Source organism: Chiloscyllium plagiosum, unplaced genomic scaffold (assembly GCF_037043375.1).
Source record: "Chiloscyllium plagiosum isolate Xiang-an unplaced genomic scaffold, Cpla_swu_hap1 HiC_scaffold_32, whole genome shotgun sequence".
In the NCBI taxonomy this organism is placed as follows: domain Eukaryota; kingdom Metazoa; phylum Chordata; class Chondrichthyes; order Orectolobiformes; family Hemiscylliidae; genus Chiloscyllium; species Chiloscyllium plagiosum.
The window spans coordinates 46683469-46700651 of NW_028270170.1; the positions used below are offsets into that span (position 1 = coordinate 46683469).

General features: G+C 47.7%; 1 protein-coding gene across 4 annotated transcripts in view; it reads right to left on the bottom strand.

Annotated features, from left to right (window-relative positions):
• Positions 1 to 8954: 8954 nt before the first annotated feature.
• The window catches only part of LOC122557981 (glycylpeptide N-tetradecanoyltransferase 1), a 79156-nt gene continuing 70927 nt past the window's right edge, over positions 8955 to 17183 (bottom strand). For all 4 annotated transcript variants that reach the window (XM_087977976.1, XM_043706284.2, XM_087977978.1 and 1 more), the window contains 2 exons: positions 14483 to 14620; positions 8955 to 9373 (listed from right to left, as the gene is read on the bottom strand). In XM_087977976.1, the coding sequence (XP_087834102.1) occupies positions 9353 to 9373; positions 14483 to 14620 (159 nt within the window). In that variant the 3' untranslated portion in view covers positions 8955 to 9352. The remainder of the gene's footprint in view (positions 9374 to 14482; positions 14621 to 17183) is intronic.

Genomic DNA, 17183 nt, shown 5'->3' on the forward strand with positions numbered 1-17183 from the left:
CTTAAAAGAAGCTACCCAGCTAGTCTCATTCTCCAGCCCCATCGCTGCACCCCTCTAAATTTATGAATTTCAAATATGTATCCAACTCTGTTTGCGAACCTGCTATGGAATCTGCCTCCACCACTCTCCCAGGCAGCGCATTCCAAATCCTTACGACTCTCTGAGGAAAGAAGTTTCTCCTCATCCAACTTCAAGCTCTCTTGCTGACAGTCTTGAAATTGTGACCCCCTAAGTATTGACCTACTAACTAGTGGAAACATAACATGAGGAGCAAATGGTTAAGGCCACGAAGTACAAAAAAAACTACATTGTAAACTCAAAGAATGAGACTGGGAGTGAACATGCCCTAAGAAAGAGATCACAAAACGTTCAAAGAAATCCTATTAATAGGAGATGGACGTTAAAAGCTTGTAGATCACAAGGGCTTAGAAGGCAAGATAGAGGGTGTCACTTAACAAGAATAATAAAGAGATTCAAAATTCTTAGTGACTGTGAACCAACTAGAAGACAGCATGAGGCAGCATCTGTGGCAAGAATTTGGAGTTAATATTTCAGGTTAAGTGACCTTTCCTCAGAACTCCAAAAATTAGGAAGCTGGAGTGAATTTGGGTTGCACATGCAGGTGCCAAACAGGGGACAACGAGCCCTATCATAAAGGTAGATATGCATGGAAAAGAGCTCCCTGATGGGGAAAAAAGGATGCAAGATAATGACCTTCCAAAATTGCTTCAGTTCTGGAGAGACCACAGCAGAAATCATGAATGTAACACCTTTACTCAAGAAAGTAGGTAGACAGAAAGCTATAAGGAGGAAACTACAAGTCAGTTAGTCGAAAACCCATCTAGGGAAAATACCAGAATATATCATGGAGGAGGTCATAGCAGGGCATTTGAAAAATTGTGGCCCAACATCGTGACCGGGTTTGTAGGTGAGGGCAATGCACTCAATGTACTCTACTCAGACTTCAGAGAGACTTTTGATAAGTTCTGCATGGAAACTGATAGTGAAAGCAAGAGCCCATTAGATCCAGAAGTGTGTGCTTTTGTGACTGGAATTCTGCATATGGTGGGCTCCCACAGGGATCTGTGTTGAGACCCTTGATGCCTATGACATATTTCAACAAACTAAACTTTAATGAAGGAAGGTTAATCAGTACGATTAAGCATAGGTAAGGTGTTAAATAGTGAGGGGAGCAGGCTTAGTTTACAGGATAACATTGATAAGTTGGTGAGATAGGTTGATCAGCAGCAAATGGAATTCAATCCGGATAAGTGATGCACTAGGGCAGGACAAACAAGGCAAGAGAATATATAATGAACAGTAAGACTCAGGGAACCACCGAGGATCAGAGGGATCTTGGTGTTCATACTTAAGCCAGCAGGACAGGAAGGCAAAGTGATTAAGAAGGTACATGGGATACTTGCCTTCATTACCTGAGGTACGGAGTTTAAGAGCAGGGAGGTTACGCTGCAACTGTATAAAAACGTTGGTTAGCACACAGCTAGTTTGTAGTTCTGAAATTCACATTATAAGAGGGATGCGATAGCACTTATAGAGGGTGCAGAGGAGACTATTTTTACCAGGATGATACCTGGACTGGAGAGTTTTAGTTGTGAAGAGAGATTGGACAGACTGTGATTGTTTTCCCTACAGCAGAGGAGATTGAGAGGGGACATGATGGAGATGTATAAAATAATGGGGGGAAGAGATTGGATAGAGAGGAAGAAACACCTCCCTTAATGGTCATTGATCAGGGGCATAGTTTTGACTTAAGAGGCAGGAGGTTTCAAGGAGATGGGAGGAATTTTGTTTTAAAACCAGTGGGTGATTGGAATCTGAAACTCACTGCCTGTCACGATGGGAGAGACAGAAACCCTCATAACACTTAAGGAGTATTTAGATGTATACTTATCATGTCAAGGCATACAAGACTGCTGGGAAATGAGACCAGAATAGGTAAGTGGGCTCTTTTTGACTGGCTCAGACTCGATTGTTGAAGACTCTTTTTCCTGTTCTGTAGACATCTATAACTCTAACAGGAAGAGTCAACATGATTTAATAATTAACCAGACCCTCTTTGAGGAGTTAATAAACAAGTTAGACAAAGGCAAACCAATAAGATACGATATACTTTGATTTCTGAAAGACATTTGAGAAAATGCCTCAAAGGTTACTAGACAAAAATCATGGAACTGTTACAGCACCGAAGTCAGCATACAGCCTCTGACATTTGTAATCTTCTTTTAGTAATAATAGTCATATTCCTTTTTCAATGTCTCTATTGAACCTGTCTCCAGCACAATCCACGACACTGCATTCCAAATCCTAAACAGTCACCACGTGATTTTCCTCTTGCTGCTACTGTTTCTTTCGGCAATTACCTTAAATCTGTGCCATTAATTCCCAAGCTTCCATGAGTTGCAAGTTTTTCTTTACCTACAACAGCTCTATCAGGTCTGCCTGCAGCCATTTCCTCTTCAAAGGAGAGTCCTGATTTTTCTATCTTCCTAACTGAAATTTCTTACTCTTCTCAATCATTCTCATGAATCTTTTCTGCACCCTCTCCAATGCTTTCATACTGTTCATAAAGCGTGATATACCAGTTGAGGCTGTACAAGTTGTCTTATACACATTCAACATAACTTTCTTGTTCTTGTACTTTATACTTCTTTTCATAAAGTCTAGGTTACTATATGCTTTATTAACCACTCTCTGAACAGGTGATAGCTTCTGGGATCTCCTTAAATCCTATGCTAATGAACACCAGATCTCCTTCGTGCTGTGGATTGTCTCTTTACTTTTGAACTCTACATGTATGATTGTTGACCACTGCACAAACTATGTTGATTAAACTATACTTATAGATCTGGGGATAAAGAAGGAAACCATATTAGAGGAGGAGGTGCTGGATGTCTGAAAATGCATACATGGACAGCATGGTGGCTCAGTGGTTAGCACTGCTGCCTCACAGCACCAGGGTCGCAGGCTCAATTCCAGCCTCGGGCGACTGTCTGTGTGGAGTTTGCACATCTTCCCCATGTCTATGTTTTTTTTCCTCCGGGTATTCCGGTTTCCTCCCACATTCCAAAGATGTGCAGGCCAGGTGAATTGGCCATGCTAAATTGCCCATAGTATTAGGTGCATCAGTCAGAGGGAAATGGGACTAGGTGGGTTACTCTTCAGAAGGTCGGTGTGGACTGGTTGGGCCGAAGGCCTGTTTCCGCACTGTAAGTAATCTACAGTGGGCGGCACGGTGGCACAGTGGTTAGCACTGCTGCCTCACAGCGCCAGAGACCCGGGTTCAATTCCCGACTCAGGCGACTGACTGTGTGGAGTTTGCACATTCTCCCCGTGTCTGCGTGGGTTTCCTCCGGGTGCTCCGGTTTCCTCCCACAGTCCAAAGATGTGCAGGTTAGGTGAATTGGCCATGCTAAATTGCCTGTAGTGTTAGGTTAGGGGTAAATGTAGGGGTATGGGTGGGTTGTGCTTCGGCGGGTCGGTGTGGACTTGTTGGGCCGAAGGGCCTGTTTCCACACTGTAATGTAATCTAATCTAAAAAATACTTCAACACAGTGTTTTGAAAAAGATGTGACTAATAAGGTAGTAGATGTTAATTTTCCAAAATATACTAGATTCTGGAAATTTTGCATTTAACTAAGTATCAAACATAACCCCTTTATTAAAGGAGGCAGGCAGAAAACTATGGAGGTTAGCTTTATGGTGTCATGGGGAAAGTGTTAGATTCAATTATTAAGGTGTATTTCTCTGTTGGAAATACTCTAGAAGAGACAGCACAATTTCATCAAAGGGAAATCACGTTTAACCAATTTGTTGGAATTCTTTGAAGTAATAACATGCACTGCAGATTAGGATGTGACAAGTGGAGTCCCACAGAGCGCTTTTAACAATTTATATCAATGAAGCAAAAGCATGGTAGTCAACTTGCATATTACACAAAGATAGGTAGGAAAGTATGCTCGAAAGACAACGAGGTTGGGGACTGACAGATTGATCGAGTGTGTGGGTAAAATTCTGGCAGAGGGTGAATGATTGGGAAATTTATGAAATTGATTCTTTCTTTAAAAGTCTTGCTGCCAATGTTAAGTATTACTTAAATGAAGAATGACTATGGAATTCTGAGGTCAGTGATATGTGGGTATTCTAGTGTGTAAATCACAAAGGATTACCATGTGAATAAAACAAGCAATTGAGAATGCTAATGAAATGTTTTGCTTTATTACAAGACAAATTGAACATAAAAATAAGAATATTATGCTTCAGTTATACAGGGCATTACGGAGATCATATCTGGAATACTGCATATGGTTTTGTTCTCAACTGAGTCAGGATGAAAATGCATTGGAGTGTTTCAGAAGAGTTTTATTACTGGATTGTTATCTGGTACAATGGGTTGGCTTACCAGGAAACATTGGACAAACTGGGCTTGTTTTCATGGCATTCATAAGAGTGAAGTCATTTAATTGAGGTGCAGAAGGTCATGAACAATTTTTTTAAAAAGTGGAAAACTAGGGGTTGTTCTTTTAGAGACAAAAGGATTCTCTGTCTCTCTCTGAAGATTGCGTTACTTTGGAACTCATTGCCTCAGAAGATATGGATCTGATCATTTTTAAGGTGGAGGTAGAGATATTTGTTAGCCAAGGAAATTTAATGTTATCCAGAACAGATGAGAATGTAGAATTCAAAGCACAAATAGACCAGTCATGATCACACTGAATGAAGGAGTGGGCTCAAGAAGCCTACCTTTGTACATTTAAGAGTACAGTTGACCAAGCAACATTGGAGAAGTATCTGATGAGCTGATCTTCCTCGACAAATTCGACTCAAAAATGTTGAAGGACTGAACACATAGCAGTAAGTTTGCTGATGACACAAAAATGGGTGGGAATGTAAATTGTCAAGAGGACATGACATTCTATGAAGTCAGGGACTGTGAGTGAGCTAAAGTTTCCAATATATGGGAAAACATTAACCTGTCCATGTTGACAGGTCAGAAACAAAGTACATTACTTAACTAAACAGGACTATAGACTACATAGGGATCTGAATGTCCTGCTACATGAGTTACAAAAGATTGGTATGCAGGTGCAGCAAGTGTTTAGGACAGTGAATGGAATATTGGCATTTATTACAAGAGTAGTTGAATACAAAAGTAGGAGGGTTCCACAACTATATTGGGTCTTGAGTTAGATCACATGTGGTCACCTTAAAAAAAAAAACTGGATTAGAAGCAGATCAGAGAAGGTTCATTTCACTGATTCCTGGGAGAGGCAACAAAAAAGAAAAATGCTGGATAAACTCATCAGGTTTGTCAACATCTGTGGAGAGAAAACAAATTTAACATTTGGGTTCCAGCGACCCTTTTCAGAACTCCAGGATGAGAGGGTTACCTTATGAAGAAAGGTTGAGCAGTTAAGGCCTATTAGACTTTAAGACAACTGGGTGGAGCTCTTTGTATTAAAGTGGCCTTTAAAGGGTTGAGTGCTTAGAACATTTTTCTTGTGGATGAGTCTAGAACTAGGGAATAGCTTTATATATAAAAAAGTGTCTCTTATTTAAGAATAAGGAGAACCTTTTCTTTTGGGGTTACTAATCTGTGCAATTCTTTCTCAGAAAGTAATGGAGGCTGGGTCATTTAAAATAATCCAAGATTGAAATGTTTGATGGGGGCTACAAACTGGAATATGGAATTGAGACTAAAACAGATCAGCCATGTTGCTGTTAACTGGTGAGGCTGGCACAGTCTCTCAGCGGTTAGCACTGTGGCTTTACAGCGTCACGGATCTGGGTTCAGTTCCACCCTTGGGTGACTTGTCTGTGTGGTTTGCACATTCTGCCGGGGTTTGTGTGGATTTGTTCCAGTTTCCTCCCCCAGTCCAACGATGTGGAGGTTAGGATTGGCCATACTAAATTGCCCATAGCCATGGGAAAATGTAGGGTTACTTACAGGGAGATGGCAAAGGGGTGGGGATGGGTCTTGTGTGAATCTAACTAACTCCATTTGAGTCAATGAGTGTATGGAATGAGCTGCCAGAAGAACTGGTGGAGGCTAGTACAATTATACCATTTAGAAGGCATCTGGATGGGTATACAAATAGGAAGGGTTTACAGGAATACTGACAAATGGGTCTAGATTAATTTATAATATCTGGTTAGCATGGATGAATTGGGCCGAAGGGTCTGTTTCCATCTCGATGACTCTGAATGTGACAATAATAAATCAAATCAAATCCCACCATGTTTAAGTCAGAAAGATTGTCTGTTTCCATGCTATAGGACTCTATGACAAAAGAGAACTCAGAACAAATTAGGTACTTCCAGAAAATGACAGTGGGTTAACAGAACACAGGAAACAGATCTTCGGGTTCCTAAGCATGGAACCACAGCAGAGTCTCACTCGATCTCTGTCGCTATTGTGAAATGTTAACTTTGTACTTCTGTATGATACGTAATAAACTCCCTGATTTGGTTAAGAAGCGAGGGCTGAACAAGACCAGGTCAGAATTGGTTAAGAACACAAAGTGAGATGGGTTGGGACATACTATGTTGCATTTAGGTCATAACAAAATGTGGTTCTAACAATGAATGAAAAAGGGATCATTCCCAATTCCTACTCTTTTTCACTTTGTTGTTTAATGTGAGCGATAGAGGCAAGATTTACATTTACTCTCATCTCCAGGGGTCTTAAAAACACATGGTGAGCACCTTCAGGAGTTAACTGCTGGCCATTGAAATGTCAAGGGTATCAGTACGGGACTGGAGTCACACACAGAGCAGACCACGTCAAGACTGCTTTCCTTTCCGAAAGGACATTAATGAACTGAATGGGCTTTCACATTTTTTCTAATGCCAGTAGGGGAGGTGATGTCACCGGCAGACGGTGAAATTTGCATTCAAAAACTCTGAAATTAAAAGCTGGCCCAACGACAACCATAAGGAATGTTACTAAAGCTCATCTGGTTCACTAACGTCCTTCAGGGAAGGAAATCTGCCAATCTGACCCAGTCTGCTCCACACGGAACTGCAGATCAACAGCAACGTGGCTGTCTTTTAATGGTCCTCTGTGCAATAAAAGCGGACCTCATTCCCTAATGATTCTCTCATTCCATAAATAGTTAACAAGTCCTCTAGAACGGTTAAAAACTGAGTTCATGCAATAAAACCAGAAAATGCTAAATGCAACCACTAACTCTGTTTCTCACTTTAAAGATACTGTCAAACCTATAAAGTATTTTTAACATTGTTAGTTTTCATTCCAGAATTTACAGTATTTTCATAGAATAACTAGTGTGGAAACAGGCCATTCGGAAACAGGCCCAACAAGTCCACATGGAACCTCTGAAGAGTATCCCACCCAGACCCATTCCCCTACCCTATTACTCTACATTTCCCCGACTAATGCAACTAGCCGACACATCCTTGAATATGCAATGTAGCATGGCCAATTCACCTGCACATCTTTGGATTGTGGGAGGAAATCCATGCAGACACAGAGACAATGTGCAAATTCCACACAGATAGTGCTAACCACTGAGCCACCATACCACCCTGTTTTTCTCTTCCGTTAATGGAAATTCATCTTCTTTGGTCCCAGTTTCCACATTACTAATTAGAGTGTCATTGCTACTCCACTTAAGTTACAGTTGGAACGCTAAGCAAATATCCAATCACTACAGGATAGGTGCTACATGCAAATAGCCTTTTGTCCTTGACATCTACATTTCACTTTGGGAGGGCTGAAAGAGATGAGATACAGTTTTGTAGACACGGTGCTCATGGTACAGCTAGAAACAGAATAAAGGCACACTGCTGGCTTTAGTGAATTATGTCGAGCTTTCCTCTTTTACAGCAGGTACATGTTGAATAATAGGGCAGGTTCGGAACAATGTAAAACACAGTCCCTGAGCATCATAGAACGTTATACTCATAGTCATAAATTACAGCAAACAAAATTGAAGGCGGTTTACATTGAAAAAAAACTGCTGAAAACTAAAGTCATTTCAGGCGGTTAGCAGGATCTTAGCAGCTTAGAGCCAATGTAAACAGGGAAGCCATGCAACTGACCCTAATCCCATGTGGAAAATGCAGGTCTCAATATGGTTCACTGTCCAGGTTCTACTAACCATCGCCAAACTTTACCAACTCTCAATCAGATTTAGACTTAGAAAGATACCTGCCCATACAATAAGGGGTAGCACAGATAATCTTCAGATTGCACAGAACACATTTTAGATGCAAATTTGTTTTATGAATACAGCATTCAAATCAGTCACTTTAGAGATTTCACCACAATGCAATGACATTTAATTCTCATTAATCCATTTATAGTTATCACAGGAGGAAAAGAATGAACGGAAGTTCAGTAAAGAAAGACAGCATGTATGAGAGTGAGAGAACAACGGGAGAGTAGTTGCCATCCACATTAGAAGGACCATGAAAGGTAAGGATTACACTAACTGAAGAGAAAGCAAGAGCACCATGGAGATGGACAGACAGAGACATACACATACACACCTGTTCATTGCATTGTTGCCTGTAGGATATTGCGTTAAGCCTTGTTCCCACTGTTAACATTGATTTACATTAACTGTTATGTATTTGCAATGTCTGGTAGAAAATTTGAAATGTTAACACAAAGTGCTACCCTCACTCCTGCACATTACTCTTCACAGATTTAACTCTCAATACCCAAATAATGTGTGTAGGCTGGACTTCTTGGAAATTAAAGTTGCAGTGTGCAGCATCCTCTTTAGAAACTCTCCAAAGCACAGAGAAAATTCCTGCAATTCTAAAACCTAGAAACACCCAGCAAAGACAACGCTGTGAATTAGAAATACTGCTCGAGAGTGTTTAAAGTCTGTTCACGAAAGAGACTGCCCAAAGGCTCCACAATTAGGATATCATCCACTGAAAAGAACTCTACTCAGGTTAAAATGTAAAGCAATTGGATTCTTAGAGTTTTAATGAATGAGACATATTGTAGTTGATGCAATGTTTTTGGATGAGAGAACCGACAGTCAAATATATCCCACAGAGAGATATAAAAAAAGCCTTCAATCTTTGCATACTTGTGAGAGTGCCTTTTCCAATTAGACAGGTTCTAATCCATTTATTAAAATCATGTATAATGCATATAATCTTGATTTGACAGAGTTGGGCAGAATAGTAAATGTCTATGGGATGGTATAATCTGTAAACTCTCGCTCTGAAATCCACGAGCTCCATTCCCTCCCATTCCGTGATCTTCCATACTCAGCGCTGTCAGACCAGGGATCAGCAGACCTTGCCCGATATGGCTAATCGGTGGCTTTTCCCAGCTCCAGTGATGGCAAATTTACTGCAACACAAGCCCAACCTGCGAAGAAAGAACAGCTGGATTCACCACGAGGCCGAGGGGTAAGTGGGAGGAGTCACTACAAGGCCGAGGGGTAGGTGGAAGGATCACCACGAGGCCGAGGGGTAGGTGGGAGGAGGCACCATGAGGCCGAGGGGTAGGTGGGAGGAGTCATCATTAGACCAAATGGTGACCATGTGTCTGTCACGATGGACAACTTGGGGCTGCCATTGAGAGACAGGCCTAGCACCCTCAGGGGATGTTGGAGAGTTGCAAACACCTATGCTCTATGACCCAGGCATTGGTTCTTGGAAACAAAGGCAAGTCTGGGGCCAAAAACCTTGATCTCAGTCCTGTTGTACCAGCCCTCCCTTCATATGAGGCAGGACAGTGCCAGGAAGCATCTAGCTGCAGGAGGTGGCACAGACAGGCCCCTTTACAGTTTCCATCCTGGAGACAGAGGTATCCAGGCCCTCCACCTTACCTGCCCCTCTGATCCTTGGAAGTTCAGACCGAGAAGGTCAACTTGCCTCTGGCAAGGTGACTCTCCAAATCCCAGAGATCACCAACCCAAACCTTCAGGGCCAAAAGGCTCAACTACAGAGGAGACCCCTTCCACCCTACCTTTGGAACAGGATGGTTCAGTGCATCACAGCAGAAGGGAGAGAAGGAAAGAAATTATATTGAGGGCACATGGGGGCCACAGCTAACAATGCTGTGCAGCTAGTTTGCATTCGGCTTCCTTCATAAAACCTTGTTTTTTTTTTGCCATGCACCTGGTTTTCCAATCTATATACAGGTCCTAGATGTTTTGTTGCTGTCTGGGGTATCACTACTTGGCAGAATGGTGGTGTCTACGATGAGCATCAAATAGATGTGGGAGCAGAGGTAACAATGCATGAACACAGCATTGGCTCTCAGATACCATAGGCATTCCCCCCACTTCAACACCACCCACTGTTTAGCTGGCTATGCTCAGACAGCTTCCCAGCAGTGATGATGGGGGGTGGACCTTGTATTCCCACATTGACAATATATGTTCATGGCCATTATCGATTACCTGTGAATGGTTTTAGTTGTCACCCTCATGCCAGCTCAACTAACCTGCCCATTGAGATAGTGTGTGGGCACGGCTGTTCTCAACACTGCACGCTTTCCACGTCCTTCACAACTGAAATGACGGCCAGTGGTCTCTGCCACTGTCTTTCAGCCTCATTGTAAACCTGTTAGAGACCCCCAACATCATCTACCCTTCTGAGGTGCTCAACCCGAGAATCTCACTTCCCCAGGTCAGCATGCAAACAGGATAAACATGCCTATCCACCCCCCTTGAAATCTCCCTTCCCCTTAATTTCTGTGCATGGTGATAACAGTAGCCCACTTGCCTCAAGTGACCTGACACATCATCATGGATGCATGGTTGCTCCAGACTGGCCTGGCCTTTGGCAGATCTCCTTATGGAGGCACAGGATTCCCAAGGTCCCGATTGAAACATTATGTCAAAGAGCTGTTTCACCCCTGATTGTGTCTTTGGTTTACAGGTACAATGACCTCAGCTCAATGCTGCCGAGAACAGTCCGGGGCAGCCAGGCATCGTCTCCAAATGGCTGACCCCCCGCCCTCTCTCTCTCTCTTCCCACACACTTTCCCTGGAGTTCTACACAGGGGTGTACCCTAAACCCCCTTCCCCAGATAACCTCTCCAACATCGTCTTGTACAGGGCAAAGGTGGAACCTGTAAAAATATTGCAGTAAAAGGTTGTGTGTGTGTGTGTGTGTGTGTGTGTGTGTGTGTGTGTGTGTGTGTGTGTGTGTGTGTGTGTGTGCGCGCGCGCATGCAGGTGATTTGGAGACTTACCCCACAAAGACATTAGCAGTCTTACTGTTGGTGTACAGTCCAGCTGCCCCGGGTGGTGGGTGGGTGCTGGGGAGGTGGGGTGGACAGTGGGGTGGGGATGGACGGGGTGGCGTGGTTGGGGGCAGATGGGGTTGGGGCGGACAGGGTTTTGTTGGGGTAGTGTGGGGCAGACAGGGTTTAGGAAGCGGGGGTGGGGTCACGGTTAGGGGGGGCAGGGCTCACGTGTAGTGTGCTGCTGCCTAGTCTCCTGAATGGGGAGCAGACTTCACAGAAAACTCCGAGCCCCAGAAGAAATCAATTAACCAAATAATCAATTATCCGAACAAAATAGTGCCCACCCAACTCATTCGGATAATCGAGGTTCCTCTGTATACATCGAGCACATTGAGTTATACCCCATCTACCACCCCCTGAGAAAAGGTACAATTGAAATGTGGAGCTTATTCAAGGAACAGCTACTGCGTGTCCTTGATAAGTATGTACCTGTCAGGCAGGGAGGAAATGGTCGAGCGAGGAAACCGTGGTTCACTAAAGAAGTCGAATCTCTTGTCAAGAGAAAGAAGGAGGCTTATGTAAAGATGAGATGTGAAGGCTCAGTTAGGGCAATTGAGAGTTACAAGTTAGCCTGGAAGGACCTAAAGAGAGAGCTAAGGAGAGCCATGAGGGGACATGAGAAGTCTTTGGCAGGTAGGATCAAGGAAAACCCTAAAGCTTTCTGTAGGTATGTCAGAAATAAAAGAATGACTGCAGTAAGATTAGGGCCTGTCAAGGACAGTCGTGGGAAGTTGTGCGTGGAGTCTGAAGAGATAGGAGAGGCGCTCAATATTTTTCGTCAATATTCACACAGGAAAAAGACAACGTTGTCAAGGAGAATACGGAGATACAGGCTATTAGACGAGATGGGATCGAGGTTCACAAGGAGGTCGTGTTAGCAATTCTGGAAAGTGTGAAAATAGATAAGTCCCCTGGGCCGGATGGGCTTATCCTAGGATTCTCTGAGAGAGGAGATTGCAGAGCCTTTGACTTTGATCTTTATGTTGTCACTGTCTACAGGAACAGTGCCAGGAGACTAGAGGATAGCAAATATTGTTCCTTTGTTCAAGAAGGGGAGGAGAGACAACCCTGGTAATTATAGACCAGCGAGCCTTACTTCGGTTGTGGGTGAAGAGTTAGAAAGGATTATGAGATAGGATTTATAATCATCTAGAAAGGAATAATTTGATTAGGGATAGTCAACACAGTTTTATGAAGGGTAAGTTGTGCCTCACAAACCTTATTGAGTTTTTTGAGAAGGTGACCAAACAGGTGGATGAGGGTAAAGCTGTTGATGTGGTGTACAGGGATTTCAGTAAAATGTTTGATAAGGTTCTTCATAGTAGGCTATTGCAGAAAATATGCAGGCATGGAATTGAGGGTGATTTAGTGGTTTGGGTCAGAAATTGGCTAGCTGAAAGAAGACAGAGTGGTAGTTGATGGGAAATGTTCATCCTGGAGTTCAGTTACTAGTGGTGTACCATAAGGATCGGTTTTGGGGCCACTGCTGTTTGTCATTTTTATAAATGGCCTGGATGAGAAGGTAGAAGGATGGGTTAGTAAGTTTGCGGATGACACAAAGGTCAGTGGAGTTGTGGAAGGATGTTGCAGGTTACAGAGGGACATAGATAAGCTGCAGAGCTGGCCTGAGAGGTGGCAAATGGAGTTTAATATGGAAAAGAATGAGGTGATTCACTTTGGAAGGAGTAACAGTACTGGGCTAATGGCAAGATTCTTGGTAGTGTGGATGAGCAGACAGATCTCGGTGTCCATGTGCATAGATCCCTGAAAGTTGTCACCCAGGTTGATAGGACTGTTCAGAAGGTGTACGGTGTGTTAGCTTTTATTGGTAGAGGGATTGGGTTTTGGAGCCATGAGGTCACCTTACAGCTGTATAAAACTCTGGTGTGGCCACATTTAGAGTACTGTGTATAGCTCTGGTCACCGCATTATAGGAAGGATGTGGAAGATTTGGAAAGGGTTCAGAGGAGATTTACCAGGATGTTGCCTGGTATGGAGGGAAGGTCTCATGAGGAAAGGCTGAGGGACTTGAGGCTGCTTTCATTCCAGAGAAGAAGGTTGAGAGGTGACATACAAGATGATCAGAAGACTAGATAAGGTGGACAGTAAGAGTCTTTTTCCTCAGATGGTGATGGCTAGCATGAGGGGGCATGGCTTTAAATTGAGGGGTGATAGATATAGGACAGATATTAGGAGTAACTTCTTCACTCAAAGAGTAGTAAGGGTGTGGAATGCCTTGCCTGCAACAGTAGTGGACTCGCCAACTTTAAGAGCATTTAAACGGTCATTGGATAAATACACAGATGATACTGGAATAGTGTCAGTTAGATGGGCTTCAGATTGGTTCAACAGGTTGGCACAACATCGAGGGCCGAAGGGCCTGTACTGTGCTGTCATGTTCTATCTGATATGGATGAGTCAATGCCTAGCAATATATTCAACAGCGGCAGCAGTAATGAAGATACAGAAACCTATAGACCTGACTGAGTAAAGATTAGATTAGATTCCCTACAGTGTGGAAACAGGCCCTTCAGCCCCACAAGTCCACACAGACCCTCTGAAGAGTAACCCACCCAGACCCATTTCCCTCTGACTAATGCACCTAACACTTTGAGCAATTTAGAATGGCCAATTCACCTAACCTGCACATCTTTGGACCGTGGGAGGAAACCGGAGCACCCGGAGGAAACCCACGCAGACACGGGGAGAATATGCAAACTCCTCACACGACAGTCACCCGAGGCTGGAATTGAACCTGGGACCCTGGTGCTGTGAGGCAGCAGTGCTAAGCACTGAGCCACCGTGCCGACCAAAAGCATTGGTTATTGTAAATACTGCCCTCTCTAAACACAACTCGACACTGCAAAATTGCCCAATATAATTTCATTGTTGTGTTAGTTTGAAAGTATGCCAAATTGTTGATGTGCACTTACAATTCAAGTCTGAAGATGCAAGCTAGGCCATTTAGCATGCGTCACCATTCAATAAAATTGTGGCTATCTGATTGTGGCCTTAACTCCAGACTTCTGCCTGAGCCCCAGAACTTCAAGTCCCTATTTTAAAACTGTTTTCTCTCATTCTACATTCCCTGCAACAGTCAAAGGAAGCTTATGGTCCAACTTCAGCAGCAGATCCAGACCTGGATTCAAACAAAGCCTGTTTTGAAAAAGAGTGAACATTAAACGATGGTCTGTATACAAACAGCTTATTGTGGGTTACCTTCTCAGCAGCCATGCTGGGGCACTTCCAATTGTATAGATAATACTGCAGATTGCCATCTCCAATTCCAAATTTCAGCTTTTCTAAAAAGGTTTTGTTTTCCATCAGGTCCAGTGCATTGAAAACATCAAATCCCTTCTGTTAAGGCAAAGAAAAAATAATGGAACAGAAAATCACTCAGGACACATCTGCCTTGAAATATTCAGACAGGACAAACACTTCCATAGAAATATATTTAACAATTAATTCACAGATCAAACTGGCACAGGATGTAAAAACGTTAGAGGTGGAAAGTTTAAATATGCAGTGTCAGAAACGATCACTCCCAGAGCATATGCAGGTGCAATGCACTCTGGCCAAATTCTTGTTGGAGCATCTCCTATTATACTAGTTTAACGTTATGCCACGTGAGTAACAGTGTGTGAAAAAGGGTGGTTGCAAACAAGGGTAGGTGTATGAGAGTGTGTGTTTGTGAAAGAGTAAATGGGAGTTAGAGAGAGGGTGAGAGAGAGGATAAGATAAGTGTGTGTGTGTGTGAGAGAGGGAGGGAGGGAGAGAGGGAGGGAGGGAGGGAGGGAGGGAGGGAGGGAGGGAGGGAGGGAGGGAGGGAGGGAGGGAGGGAGGGAGGGAGGGAGGGCGGGCGGGCGGGAGGGCGGGAGGGAGGGAGGGAGGGAGGGAAGGAGGGAGGGAGGGAGGGAGGGAGGGAAGGAGGGAGGGAGGGAAGGAGGGAGGGAGAGAAGGAGGGAGGGCGGGAGGGAGGGAGGGCGGGCGGGAGGGCGGGCGGGAGGGCGGGCGGGAGGGCGGGCGGGCGGGAGGGAGGGCGGGAGGGCGGGAGGGAGGGCGGGAGGGAGGGCGGGAGGGCGGGAGGGCGGGCGGGCGGGCGGGCGGGCGGGAGGCAGGGCGGGCGGGCGGGAGGGAGGGAGCGAGGGAGGGAGCGAGGGAGGGCAGGAGGGCGGGCGAGAGGGAGGGCAGGAGGGCAGGAGGGCGGGCGAGAGGGAGGGCAGGCGGGAGGGAGGGAGGGCGGGAGGGCGGGCGTGAGGGCGGGCGTGCGGGCGGGAGGGCGGGCGGGCGGGAGGGCGGGAGGGCGAGAGGGAGGGCGGGCGGGAGCGAGGGCGGGCGGGAGCGAGGGCGGGAGGGAGCGAGGGCGGGAGGGAGCGAGGGCGGGAGGAAGCGAGGGCGGGCGGGAGGGAGCGAGGGCGGGAGGAAGCGAGGGCAGGAGGGCGGGCGAGAGGGAGGGCAGGAGGGCGGGAGGGCGAGAGGGAGGGCGAGAGGGGAGGGCGAGAGGGAGGGCGAGAGGGAGGGCGAGAGGGAGGGCGAGAGGGAGGGCGAGAGGGAGGGCGAGAGGGAGGGCGAGAGGGAGAGAGGGAGGGAGAGAGGGAGGGAGGGAGGGAGGGAGGGAGGACGGGAGGGCGGGTGGACGGGAGGGCGGGTGGACGGGAGGGCGGGTGGACGGGAGGGCGGGAGGGAGGGCGGGAGGGAGGGCGGGAGGGAGGGAGGGCGGGAGGGAGGGCGGGAGGGAGGGAGGGCGGGCGGGCGGGAGGGAGGGCGGGAGGGCGGGAGGGCGGGCGGGAGCGAGGGAGGGAGGGAGGGCGGGCGGGAGGGAGCGAGCGAGCGAGCGAGCGAGGGAGGGAGGGAGGGAGGGAGGGAGGGAGGGCGTGCAGAAGAGAGGGCGGGAGGGAGGGCGGGCGGGAGGGAGGGCGGGCGGGAGGGCCGGAGGGCGGGAGGGAGGGAGGGCGGGCGGGCGGGAGGGCGGGCGGGCGGGAGGGCGGGCGGGCGGGAGCGAGGGAGGGAGCGAGGGAGGGAGCGTGGGCGGGAGCGTGGGCGGGAGCGAGGGAGGGAGGGAGCGAGGGAGCGAGGGAGCGAGGGAGGGAGGGAGGGAGGGAGGGAGCGAGGGAGGGAGCGAGGGAGGGAGCGAGGGAGGGAGCGAGGGAGGGAGGGAGCGAGGGAGGGAGGGAGCGAGGGAGGGAGCGAGGGAGGGAGGGAGGGAGCGAGGGAGGGAGGGAGCGAGGGAGGGAGGGGAGGGAGGGTGGGCGGGAGGGAGGGAGAGAGGGAGGGAGGGAGGGAGGGAGGGCGGGCGGGAGCGAGGGAGGGAGCGAGGGAGGGAGGGAGCGAGCGAGCGAGGGCGGGTGGGAGGGAGCGAGGGCGGGAGGGTGGGCAGGAGGGCGGGCGGGCGAGAAGGCGGGCGAGAGGGCGGGCGAGAGGGCGGGCGAGAGGGCGGGCGAGAGGACGGGCGAGAGGACGGGCGAGAGGACGGGCGAGAGGACGGGCGAGAGGACGGGCGAGAGGACGGGCGAGAGGACGGGCGAGAGGGAGGGCGAGAGGGAGGGCGAGAGGGAGGGCGAGAGGGAGGGCGAGAGGGAGGGCGAGAGGGAGGGCGAGAGGGAGGGCGAGAGGGAGGGCGAGAGGGAGGGCGAGAGGGAGGGCGAGAGGGAGGGCGAGAGGGAGGGCGAGAGGGAGGGCGAGAGGGCGGGAGGGAGGGAGGGCGAGAGGGCGGGAGGGAGGGCGGGAGGGCGGGAGGGAGTGCGGGAGGGAGGGCGGGAGGGCGGGCGAGAGGGCGGGAGGGAGGGCGGGCGGGAGGGCGGGAGGGAGGGCGGGAGGGCGGGAGGGCGGGAGGGCGGGCGGGCGGGCGGGCGGGAGGGCGGGCGGGAGGGAGCGAGGGAGGGAGCGAGGGAGGGAGGGCGGGCGGGAGGGAGGGCGGGCA